This window comes from Mobula hypostoma, chromosome 13 (assembly GCF_963921235.1).
Source record: "Mobula hypostoma chromosome 13, sMobHyp1.1, whole genome shotgun sequence".
Classification (NCBI taxonomy): domain Eukaryota; kingdom Metazoa; phylum Chordata; class Chondrichthyes; order Myliobatiformes; family Myliobatidae; genus Mobula; species Mobula hypostoma.
In genome coordinates this window covers 45,414,618-45,427,413 of record NC_086109.1, presented here as the reverse complement: position 1 = coordinate 45,427,413, position 12,796 = coordinate 45,414,618, and the positions used below count along the sequence as shown (strand labels likewise).

Here is a 12,796-nt window from a genome sequence, read left to right as displayed (position 1 = left end):
GACTAACTGACCATACTTCATAGAAAGGGGTAAATTCCATAGGTTCAAACACCTACAGTTTTAAAGAAATTGGCTTTAAGAATCTAAACAACAGGAATTCTGCAGATGCTGGAAATTCAAGCAACACACATCAAAGTTGCTGGTGAACGCAGCAGGCCAATCTAAATTGTTTTTGTTTCATGTATAACTCCTTTAGATAAATATTTCAAAGTATAATTTTAATATCTTAATATTTGCTTCAGACATTTTCAGCTTGTATCTTATCACATGTTCATGTTCCAGGTTCTCAAAAACATCTTAATGATTACTAAAAGTTGTATTCTTATTTCCTGGTTTGTCTCTGTGAAAATTTGTCAGTATGCTTTGGCTGCAAAGCAAGCTGAATAATTTCAAAGTTGCTGAACATGTAGATGGGGAAATTCATACATCAGGTCATTTGTGAATGGCTTACTTTCTTTTGAGGCCAGTACCAAGTGTAGCATCGAGGTCTATATAACAAATTCTTGGCCCTTTTGCAATAAAGACCATAAGACATAGGAGCAGAATTAAGCTATTCAAGTCTGCTCCATCAATCCATCATGGCTGGTTTATTATTCCCTCTCAACCCCATTCTCTTGCCTTCTCCCCGTAACCTTTGATGCACTGACTAATCAAGAACATGTAACTTCCACTTCAAATATACAGAATAATTTGGCCTCCAGCTGTCTGTGGCAATGAAGTCCACAGATTCACTACCCTCTGGCTAAAGAAATTCCTCTTCATCTTTGTTCTGAATAAATGTCCCTCTGTTCTGAGGCTGTGCCCTCTGGTTCTAGTCTCCCCCACAATAGGATACATCCTCTCCACATCCACTCTTATCTAGGTCTTTCAATATTCAATAGGTTTCAATAAGATCTGCCTCTCATTCTTCTAAACTCTAGGGGGTACAGGCCCAGAGCCATTAAACGCTCCTCGTCCATTAAACCTATTGTTCTGGAATCATTCTTGTGAATCTCCTCTGGACCCTCTCCAGTGCCAGCACATCATTTCTTAGATAAGGGACCCAAAACTGCCTCAGCATTACATCCTTGCTTTTATATTCTACTTTTCTTTAAGTTAATGCTAACATTGCATTTGCCTTCTTTATCATTGACCTAACCTGCAATTTAATCTTTAAGAAATTTTGCAGGAAGTCTCCCAAGTCGCTTTGCACCTCTGCTTTCTGAATTTTCTGCCCTCTTTAGAAAATAGTCTATACCTTTGATTGTTTTTCAGCCGTGGCTCAGAGGTGTCCACAACGTCATACCTACCAATCTCTAACTGCGCCTCAAGATCATCCACCTTATCCGGATACTGCCTTCAGTCCTGTATTCATCATCCTTTTCGATTTTGCCCCGATATTACACTTCAGCTCATCCCACTGAGTGCAATTTTGCCCTATCATCTGCCTGTCCTTCCTCACAATCTTACACACTGCATCTACTGGTATACCAACTGCCCCATGCTCAGCCCTATCACTGTGGTTCCCACCACCCTGCCAAGTTAATTTAAACCCTCCCCAATAGCTCGAGCAAGGATATTAGTTCCCCTTCAGGTTCTGTGGCAGTAGTTATATACATCTATTTTATCAGGTGTCTGAGGAAGATGAAGGAGTCAGCAGTACCACTGGACTGCCCTCTGATACGAAAAAGGACAAACCTATGCAGGTATTACTTTATTATGCTTTTAAATATGCATCAATGAACTGCCAGTGGGAGACTTCGTGGGTAATATCCAAACATGTAATAAAGGCACAACTTTTTGACATAGTTTTAACAAAACAAGTATTTTGCAGTGGGTATTGTAACATGCTAATGGCAGTTGAATGTTCCATTAACTACTTGCTGGGAGTTGAGATGTAATTTTGATTGAAGGTTTATCTGCAATATCAAGGCACCTTCAGTCTTATTTAGTGTCATAGAGACATAGAGAAGTACAGCACAGTCTTTACAAAATATTATTTTGTGTCACAGAGACGTAGAGAAGTACAGCACAGTCTTTACAAAATATTATTTACTGTCATAGAGACGTAGAGAAGTACAGCACGGTATTTGCAAAATATTATTTATTGTCATAGAGACATAGAGAAGTACAGTACAGCGCAGTATTTACAAAATATTATTTTTTGTCACAGAGACGTAGAGAAGTACAGTACTGTACAGGCCCTTCAGCCTCTCTAGTTCATGCCGAACCATTTAAACTATCTGCTCCCATTGACCTGCCCAGGGACCACAGCCCTCCATACCCCTCCCATCCACGTACCTTTCCAAACCGCTTAAACGTTGAAATCGAGCTCACATGCACCATTTGTGCTGACAGCTCATTCCACCCTCTGTGTGAAGAAGTTTCCTCTTATGTTCCCTTTAAACTTTTCACCTTTTACCCTTAACCCACGACCCCTGGTTGTGGTTCCCCCCAACCTCAGTGGGAAAAGCCTGCTTGCATCCCCCCCATCTATACCCCTCCTAATTTTTTATGCCTCTATCAAATCTCCTCTCAATCTTCTATGTTCTAAGGAATAAAGTCCTAACCTATTCAATCTTTCCTTATAACTCAGGTCCTCCAGACCTGGCAACATCCTTGTAAATTTTCTCTGTACTCTTTCAACCTTATTTACATCTTTCCTGCAGGTAGGTGACCAAAACTGCACACAATACTCCAAATTAGGCCTCACCAGCATCTTGTACAGCTTCTCCTGTACTCAGTACATTGATTTATGAAGGTCAATGTACCATAAGTTTTCTTTATGACCCTATCTACCTGTGATGCCCCATTCAGTGAATTATGGACCTGTATTTCCAGATCCACACTCGTCACTGCTCTACCATACACTGTGTAAGACCTACCCTCATTTGTCCTACTGAAGTGTTTGTCTGCATTTAATTCCTTCTGCCATTTTTTCAACTCATTTTTCCAGCTGACACAGATTCCTCTGCAAGCCATGACAGCCTTCTTTGCTGTTCACTATACCCCCAGTACTGGTGTCATCTGCAAATTTGCTGATCCAGTTAACCACATTACCATTCAGACCATTGATATAGGTGACAAGCAATAACGGACCCAGCACTGATCCCTGTGGTACACCACTAGTCACAGGCCTCCTGTCAGAAAGGCAACCATCTACCACCATTTTCTGGCTTCGCCACAAAGCTAATGTCTAATCCATCTTGAATGCTGAGTGACTGAACCTTCTTGACCAACGTCCCATGAAAGTCCATGTAGATACCTTACCTTCATCCACTTTCCTGGTAACTTCCTTGAACAACTCTATAAGATTGGTTAGACATGACCTACCATGCACAAATTTCTTTGACTGTTAGTTTTATTTGTTTATTCTTATGGGGGAAATCTGGCATCAATGTCTGCTGCACATACAAGTACAATTGACAGAGAAATTAGAGCAACTTAATTAATTTAAGCATCTGCCCTTGCTGCTAATACGTTCTTTTGCTGCTTCTCCAAGTAATCTGCATAAATTGAACTGCTGAGATATTTATCATCAATGCAGGAGAAATTATGAGAACATTTTCATTTTGAGTTTTTAAGTGTATGCTGTGTCATAGTTATTGCTTAACAGCCTCTCTCACATCAAATCTACGATTATACTGTATGCATAGATTCTAGTATCTTGAGAAATCTCCCAAAACAGCAAGCATGAAAACTAATTCTTGAAATGATTTGTACTTTTTAAACATTTATAATATTTTTTTAGCTTAATCTCTCATGAAAGTCCAGGTATGCATGGGTGCTGTTCTTTAGAAATTGATTTAATAAATTTAAAAATACTTTTCCCCCTTCTTATTCCTAAACAGCTGGTGATTGATGGTGAAGTTCGAGTCAGTGCAAAAGGCCAGCAAGTAGGGGAGAAGGCATTCCGCTGTGGGTTTGAGGGCTGTGGGCGGCTCTACACAACTGCACATCATTTAAAGGTAAAGACACGTCTTATGTTCATGGTCTTACTTCTGGAGAGTGCTTACCCTTCACCCATTCATTTATGTACATATTTAAATTTAGCAGATATTTACTAAAAAACAAGAGCAGTGCAATTTCTCTTAATCTTTGAGATCTGAGTTTGACTGATAGAATATAATATAACAGACCCTAATTAGCAATCTCATTGAGATTAGCCTCTAACATGTTTACAGGCATTCGAACAGCGGTAATCAGAGATCGCGAACGAGAGTTTGGCTAGTGTGCATTAAAAATCAGTGCTTCGCGGGAGATGTGTTCAAACAGTGTCCAATCAGAGATTGGGAACGAGAGGAGTGACTCATTCAGGTTGGCTAGTGTGCATTAAAAATCAGTGCTTCGCGGGAGTTGTTGTGTTCGAATGGCGGCCAATCAGAGATCACGAACGAGAGTTTGGCTAGTGTGGATTAAAAATCAGTGCTTCGCGGGAGTTGTTGTGTTCGAATGGTGGCCAATCAGAGATCGCGAACGAGAGTTTGGCTAGTGTGGATTAAAAATCAGTGCTTCGCGGGAGTTGTTGTGTTCGAATGGCGGCCAATCAGAGATCGCGAACGAGAGTTTGGCTAGTGTGGATTAAAAAGCAGTGCTTCGCGGGAGTTGTTGTGTTCGAATGGCGGCCAATCAGAGATCGCGAACGAGAGTTTGGCTAGTGTGCATTAAAAAGCAGTGCTTCGCGGGAGTTGTTGCATTTGAACAGTGGCCAATCAGAGATCGGGAACGAGAGAAGCAACTCATTCGGGCTGGTGAATGTGTGTTAAAAAGCAGTGCTTCGCGGGAGTTTCAGTGTTTGAGTGGGGATTTTAAGGCTTCAGTGAGGAGAGGCTTGAGCGAAAGAAGGTGAAAAATGGCAGGTAGATTTTTTTAAATGTATCTATTATTTTCTTCATTATATTTGTCTGTTAGAGCAGTAGGGATGCCAGGCAGTATAGTGGATGTGGGAAGTAGGGAGTCCTCCAGTATCCCTGATGACTACACCTGCAAGAAGTGCAACCAGCTGCAGCTTCTAATACTCCATGTTAAGGAACTGGAACTGGAACTGGGTAAACTGCTGATCATTCAGGAGACTGAGGTGGTGATAGGACATGGAGAGATAGTTACACCCAAGATGCAGGACACAGGAAACTGGGTGACAATCAGGAAGGGGAAAGGAGTTAAACAGCCAGTGCAGAGTACCCCTGTGGCCACCCCCCTCAACAACAGGTATAAATCTTTGGATACTATTAGGTGGGATGACGTAGTAGGGGAAAGTCACAGCGGTCAGGTCTCTGGCACGGAGTCTGACCCTGTGACTCAGAAGGGTAGAAGAGGTGAGCTGTGGTGATAGGAGATTCATTAGATAGGGAATCAGAAAGCAGGTTTTGTGGACAAGAACAAAATTCCTGGATGATATATTGCCTCCAGGGTGCCAGGGTCCCGGACATCTCGGATCAAGTCCTCAACATTCTTAAGATGGGGGGTGAGCAGCCAGAGGTCACAATCCATGTAGGTACCAATGACCTAGTAGGAAGGAAGAGTGACAAGGTTCTGTAAAGGGAGTTCAGGGAGTTAAGTGCTAAGTTAAAGGGCAGGACCTCCAGGGTTGTAATCTCAGGATTGCTACCATTGCCATGTGCTAGCAAGGCCAGAATTATGAAGATTGTACAGTTTAACATGTGGCTAAGGAGTGGTGTTAGAAGGTGGGCATAAGATGTGTGGATCATTGGGCTCTCTTCCAGGTTAATGGGACCTCTACTGAAGAGATGGTTCACACCTGAACTGGAAGGGGACTAATATCCTAGTGGAAAGGTTTACTAGTGCTGCACTGTGGGGTTTAAACTAGAGTTGCAGGGGGATGGGAACCAGACCACCAGAACAGTTAGTGGAAAGGTTGTGGAGGCAGATGTTGTTAAGACCTTAGACAAACTCAGGAATCAAAAGGTTGAACATGGTGTGGATAATGCCCTGAGCTGCGTATATTTCAATTGAAGAAGTATAAAGTATCGTAAGAAAGGAAGATGAACTCATGGCATGGATCAGCACCTGGAATTATGATATTGTAGCCATTAGTGAGACATGGTGCAAGAGAGGCAGCTGAATATTCCATTGTTCCGGGGTTCCATTGTGACAGAGCAGGAGGAATTAAAGTAGGAGGTGAGGTGATATAGAGGAACAAATTTGTAAAGAGATCGCAGACTTTTGCAAGAAGCATAATGTGTTATAGTAGTGATTTTAACTTCCACATTTGAATGGGACTTCCATTCTGTAAAAAGACTAGATGCGATCGAGTTTGTCAAATGTGTTCAGATAAGTTTCCTTAATCAATATGTAGAGTCCCAATGTGTGATACTTAATCTGCTATTAGGGAATGAGACAGGCTGGAGACAGAAGTTTGTGTAGGGGAACACTTTGCAACAAGTGATCACAATGCCATGAGTTTGAAAGTAATGATGTAAAAAGGTAGGTCTGGTCTGCAGGTTGAGATTCTAAACTGGAGAATCAGAAAATATCCAAGAAGTGTGGATTGGGACAGGCTGTTTTTTGGCAGAGTGTACTCGGTAAGTGGGAGGACATCAAAAGTGAAATTTTGAAAGTACAAAGCTTGTATGTGTCTATCAGAATAAAAGGCAAGGATAACAGTTAACTGGTTTTCGAATAATATTGATTTCCTGGTTAAGAAAAAAAAGGAGGTGCGTAGCAGGTATAGGCAGGTAGGAACAAATGAGGTACTTATGGGGTATCAGAAATGCAAGAGAACACGTGAAAGAAATCGGGGATGGCTAAAAGAAGGCATGAGGTTACCCCATCAGACAAGGTAAAGGAGATCCTAAGAACTTCTACAGAAATGGTAAGAGTAAAGGGATTGCAAGGGACAAAATTGGTTCTCTGGAAGATCAGAATGGTAATCTATGCATGGAGCCAAAAGAGATGGGGGGGGGCGATCTTAAATAGATATTTTTTATCTGTATTTACTCAGGACTTAGGCACAGAGTCTGTAGAAGTGAGGCAAAGCAGCAGCAAGGTCAAGGACCCTATGCAGATTACAGAGGAAAAGGTGTTTGTTGTCTTGTGGCAAATCAGGGTGGACGATTCCCCAGGGCCTGACCAGGTGTTCTCTCTGACCCTGAGGGAGGCAAGTGAAGAAATTGCAGGGGCCCTAGCAGAAGTACTTAAATCATCCTTAGTGACAGGTGAGGTACTGGAGGAGTGGAGGATAGCTAATGTTGTGCTTCTGTTTAAGAAAGGCTCGTGGGCGTCACGTGATAGCGTGGGATTGAGACGTGTAAATCCAGCTCTCCCGTAAAAAATTAGCAAAGTACCGTTTAAACAAAACAAAGTTAATAAATACTTTCCGAAAACTATTTATAACTTTGCAAGACTACTTTACGATATGCCTCCTAAACCGCAACAGAAGAAGTCTGTTGTTGCGAAGCCGCCGCGAGATGGGAAGAAAAAAGGGCCTACTGCAGCGATGGAGCCTCGGACTCAGGTTAGATCTCTTTTGGAGGAGATGTGTTCTATCTCCGCCGGAGAACAGGGAGCAATGGCGGCAGTAGCGGTGTCTCGGAAGAAGGTGCCGGAAATGCGCATGTGCAAAGAAGAACGCATGCGCAAATCGATACAACTCAAACTACAAGAACCGACAGCCACTGCAACTGAAAGTGACTCAGAGTCAGAATCGGATACCGCAGAGAATATAGATGAAGAAGAGAAGAACTGGAAGGAATTGGAACTAAAGGAGATGATGGAGACATAAGAGAGGCTTTATTGCAATTAACGGCTGAAGTAAGAAAAGTAAGAGTAGAGCTTACAGACATGAAGATGTGCTATAATAAAGCTATGAAAAGACAGGATAAAATGGATAAGAAGCTTCAGGAGATGGAAAGAAAAATGAAGCATATTAATGATAGAGTGGAAAAAACAGAAAATGATTTGCTTGTCTGGAACACGGAAAGAAATCGACTCTTGGAGAAAGTGGACATGTTGGAAAATTTTAGTAGACGTAATAATATTAAAATTGTTGGTCTTAAAGAAGGTATGGAGGGAGGAAATCCAATAAAATTTTTTCAAAGATGGATCCCGGAAGTTTTGCAAATGAAAGAGGAGGGCCGATTAATTGAAATTGAGCGGGCACATAGAGCTCTAAGACCAAAACCACAAGATGACCAATATCCACGAGCAATTTTAATAAAATTCTTAAGATTTCAAGACAAGGAAAGGATTCTACAGGCAGCTGCCCAAGCTGCCAAGAATAGAAAAGGACCATTGATGATTCAAGGGAACAAGATTTTTCTCTATCCTGACATAAGTTATGAACTTTTGAAGAGAAGGAAGAAATTTAATCCAGTGAAAAAAATTCCTATGGGATCACGGTTATCATTTTATATTGCGTTACCCTGCAACCTTGAAGATTTTTTTGACTGGTGGAGAAAAAAGATTTTTTGATGATTACCGGAAAGCGGAGCAGTTTGTGCAAGACTCTCTGAATATTCACCAGGTACAAGAACAAAACCAGGGGAGCGAGATGGATTGAAGAAGAAGACTGGGTCAAAGAATGGACTTGTTGGATTTTTGAAGGCGGATGAATATATAAATATATTACTAATTATATGAGGGAGGGGAAGTAAGGTTAAAATTTGAGGAATACTGGTTGGGAATAGTAACATTAATTTTTTATATATATATATATAATTTTTTTGTTGCGGGGGAGCTGGAAGAAGCACTGATCAATTGCTACGCTAATCATGTGTGCAAGCGTGGCTCTAGCCATGACCCGCAAAATGGAGGGGGGTAAGTGTTGTGTATCCTTTCATTCACAACATTAGTGGGGGGGTATTTTGTTTTTTCTTTTTTTTATATCTCATTTATCTCTTTTTTTTTCTTTTTGCCTGGATGATTGCGGGGGGGGGAACGCATAGCAACATGGTGAAGTTCAAAGAGATTCCCCAAGGAACTATGAGAGTTGAGAAGTTAAGAAATGTTTTAGATTGGAGTAACTTTGTTAAAAATAATGACTAATTTATTGAATTTTTTGAGTTTTAATGTTAATGGGCTTAATGGACTAGTGAAAAGAAAAAGAATCTTAACACATATTAAGAAAATGAAGATAGATTCAGCCTTTTTACAGGAAACACATTTAACAGAAACAATATCAGAAATTAAAGAGAGATTGGGTGGGTAGTGTTGTTGTAGTGGGGAGTAGCAATTTTTAAGTCAAAACAAGAATGGGAAACAGATCTGAATATTAATATTGATGAAACAAATTGGTCAAGACTGTGTCTTGACAGTATGACAAACACAATAAATGTTCGACTTAGATTAGTATAATATAACTTTTTACACCAATTATATATTACACCACAAAAAATAAATTACTTATAATTTAAGAGATAAATATGTAACATTTTTGAATATTTGGCGCCTTTATTTACAAAAGATAGGATGACATATTTAAGTGCTCCGATAAAGATCTTAGTCCCTTGGGGAAAGTAATGAATAAGTATACCAATTTTATTTTGAATTCCATGGAGCATGTGGAAACCTTCCAATACCCAGGCGGCTCTCTTTTTCTTTTTTTCTTTTTAGGTAGGACTTTATATGGGGGGGAGGGGGGAGGGTAGATACTATCTTTTCATGTATTTTTGAAAACTCAATAAAAATTATATTAAAAAAAAAAGAAAGGCTCTAAAGATAAACCAGTGAGCCTGATATCAGTAGCGGTAAAGTTATTGGAATGTATTCTAAGGGACTGGATATATGAGTATCTGGATAGACATGGACTGATTAGGGATAGTCAGCATGACTTTGTGCATGGTAGGTTGTGTCTGACCAATCTTATAGACTTTTTTTTGAGAATGTTACCAGGAAATTTGAGGCAGTGGATGTTGTCTGGCAAAGTGAAATATACTTAAGACAAGGTTGGATAGATCTTTGCATAGTAGGGGAATTAAGGGCTATGGAGATAGGCAGTTAGGTGGAGATGAGTCCATGGTCAGATCAGTCATGATTTTATTGAATGGTGGAGCAGGCTCGACAGGCCAGATGGCCTACTCCTGCTCCCGTTTCTCATGTTGTTATGTTCTGATGTCTGCATGGACTTCAGCAAGGCACTGAACGAGGTCCTGCATGGGAGGTTGGTCAAGAAGGTTCAGTTGCTTTGCATTCAAGGTGAGGTAATAAATTGAGTTAGTCATTGGCTTTGTGAGAGAAGCCAGAGAGTGGTAGTAGATGATTGCCTCTCTGACTGGAGGCCTGTGACTAATGGAGTGTGGCAGGGATCGGTGCTGGTCCATTGCTGTTTGTCATCTATATCAACTACTTGGATGTTAATGTGGTTAACTAAATTTGCAGGCGACATCAAGATTGGGGGTGTAGTGGACAGTGAAGAAGACTGTCAGGGCTTGCAGCAGGACCTGGATCAGCTGGAAAAATGGGTTGAGAAATGGCAGATGGAATTTAATGCAGACAAGTGTGAGGTGTTGCACTTTGGAAGGGTGCACCAGGGTAGGTCTTACACATTGAGCAGAAGGGCACTGAAAAGTGTAGTAGAACAAAGGAATCTGGGACTACAAGTCCATAATGTATTGAAAGTGGCTGCACAGGTGGACAGGGTTGTAAAGAAAGCTTTTGGCACGTTGGCCTTCATAAATCAAAGTACTGAGTACAGGAAATGGGATGTTATGTTGAAGTTGTGTAAGATGTAGATGAGACCTAATTTGTAGTATTGTGTGCAGTTTTACTCACCTACTTACCGGAAGGACAAGATTGCAACAGTCCTCTCTTCATTTGAATATACAACAGAATGAAAATCTGATTTTATAGGCCATCTATTGCATCAGTTCTCTCTGCATTCTCCATTTCTGTTATAATTATTCTATTGATTCCATTAATGCTTGACGATTCTTTACTATATATCATTTTGTTATTATTTTACAAAACTATCAATGGAATTATGTGATTCAAAAGGTCAAAGAAAGGTCAATTTTATTTAGAATAATAATTTTAAACATCTAACTTTTCATAATGTAAGAACAAATTTAATAATTATAACTATCCTTGCTCAGTTAGTAATTTATTAAAACCTACCTGCCCTTGATTTTGACAATATTGTTGTAGTTGATGCATCTGTTGAAGCTCTGATTTTAAGACAGACCACGTTGGAAATGCTCAGAAGGCAGCATCCATGCAAAGAGAAACAAAGTTTATGTTTCAAGTTGATGATGTTCCATCAGAATGGAGAAACCTTGGGGATTCAACATTTTATAAATAAATGAAAATCTAGAGGAAAGGACTTGTAGAGTGAGAGCTGAAAATGTCAAAATCTAAAAGATTAAGTTAAGATGATCAGTTTTTTTAAGATTCATATCAGGGGAAATGCAAATGTAGTTCTGCTAATTAGCTGAATGGTTGGGACTGATAATATTACAGTGTAATGTAACATAACATTACCAACATAATTAACTCTATCACCTTTTTTGAGCTGCTGAGTGGTTATAAAATACTTATTAATAGTCTGACCTCAATACATAAAATTATATGAGTTACTTGTGGTTTTAATCACTTTGCAAAATAATAATGGAATATGAATTGCTGAGAGAAAGAGTGGGACATGCAAGGATTATTTAAATATCCATTTCACAATGGCACCGCATACACAAAGCTCATGAGTCCATGGAACTTCCCTGGATTTAACAAGATCCAGAGATCCCACTTAAGCCTTTACTGCTTCTGCCTGTTTCAGTTGAGTTTAGGCTTGATCAGAAATAAAGGCAAGTATGGCTTGAATAAACAAATGGTACAAAGTTCTTCTTTCAACTTTTCATTTGACTTTATTTTCTAGTGTAAATTACAATGTGGGGAATTGAAATTAACACAGGAGCCTGGAGTTACAGTTGATAAATGAATTAGATATGTGTTTGAACTTAACATTCACACCACTTGAAATGTACCATGAGATTATCTTAAAACAGGGGTCGGCAACCTTTTTGCCTCTGTGGGCTGGATCGCGTATTAATGAGTGGACGGTGGGCCAGATAAGTGCCATAAAAATCTTGAAATATGGAAATTATCCATTTAAATACATCTAGTTATGTTTTGCTTCAATTTAATGAATAACACATGCTAGAAAATCATTTGTGCTTAACCAAGGACGCCAATTAGTAATCAAAGAACTCAGTTTAGTTTTTCTGTCCCACCATTGCTGGTCCCCCATCAGTTGTGATGCCAATTAGCTTCGACACATTAAGTTTCATTTCTGACATCATTTTCAACAAAGCTTCAAAAGTGTCTGTTCCAGTAACTGTGTCCTTCATAGGAATTAATTGAATAAACTCTTCAAAAATGTGAAAAGTTGAGGTCACTCCTCACACAAACACTGCAAGTTGAGCAGTGTCTCTCAAGTCTGTACTCTCATCAAGCACAATTGAAAAAAAATGCAATTCGTTGCAGGCATCCCTTAAACAACTTTTAACATCTGCTGACATTTCTTCAACTGGCCATGTGATTGTTCTTGTTGACAGGCTGATAGATGCAAATAAAGATTTCTTTTCAGGACAAACAATATCCACCACTGCCAGTAAACATTCTTTGACAAACTCTCCATTTGTAAAAGGCTTCATCTTTCTGCAATCCGTTTTGAGAGTTCGTAGCTGGCACGAGTACTTTCTTCATTTTCACTGCTTTTTCGGCACTCAGCGTCTACCTTCCTGCGTTTTGCATCCATTGCCATCGGAATTTTTCTTCTTTGATTTTATTTCGAAACACGAGTTATTGAACAAGTATCGTATCATATGTAAATATCTGGATATTTAGCGTGGATTTCTTGTTAAAACAC

General features: G+C 39.8%; 1 protein-coding gene across 5 annotated transcripts in view; it reads left to right on the top strand.

Annotated features, from left to right (window-relative positions):
- The window catches only part of LOC134355567 (zinc finger protein 76-like), a 101,531-nt gene that overhangs the window by 50,191 nt on the left and 38,544 nt on the right, over window positions 1–12,796 (top strand). For 4 of the 5 annotated variants that reach the window (XM_063065610.1, XM_063065611.1, XM_063065609.1 and 1 more), the window contains exons 6-7: window positions 1,611–1,685; window positions 3,831–3,947. In XM_063065610.1, the coding sequence (XP_062921680.1) occupies window positions 1,611–1,685; window positions 3,831–3,947 (192 nt within the window). The remainder of the gene's footprint in view (window positions 1–1,610; window positions 1,686–3,830; window positions 3,948–12,796) is intronic. The other variant, XM_063065613.1, reaches the window with a different exon arrangement.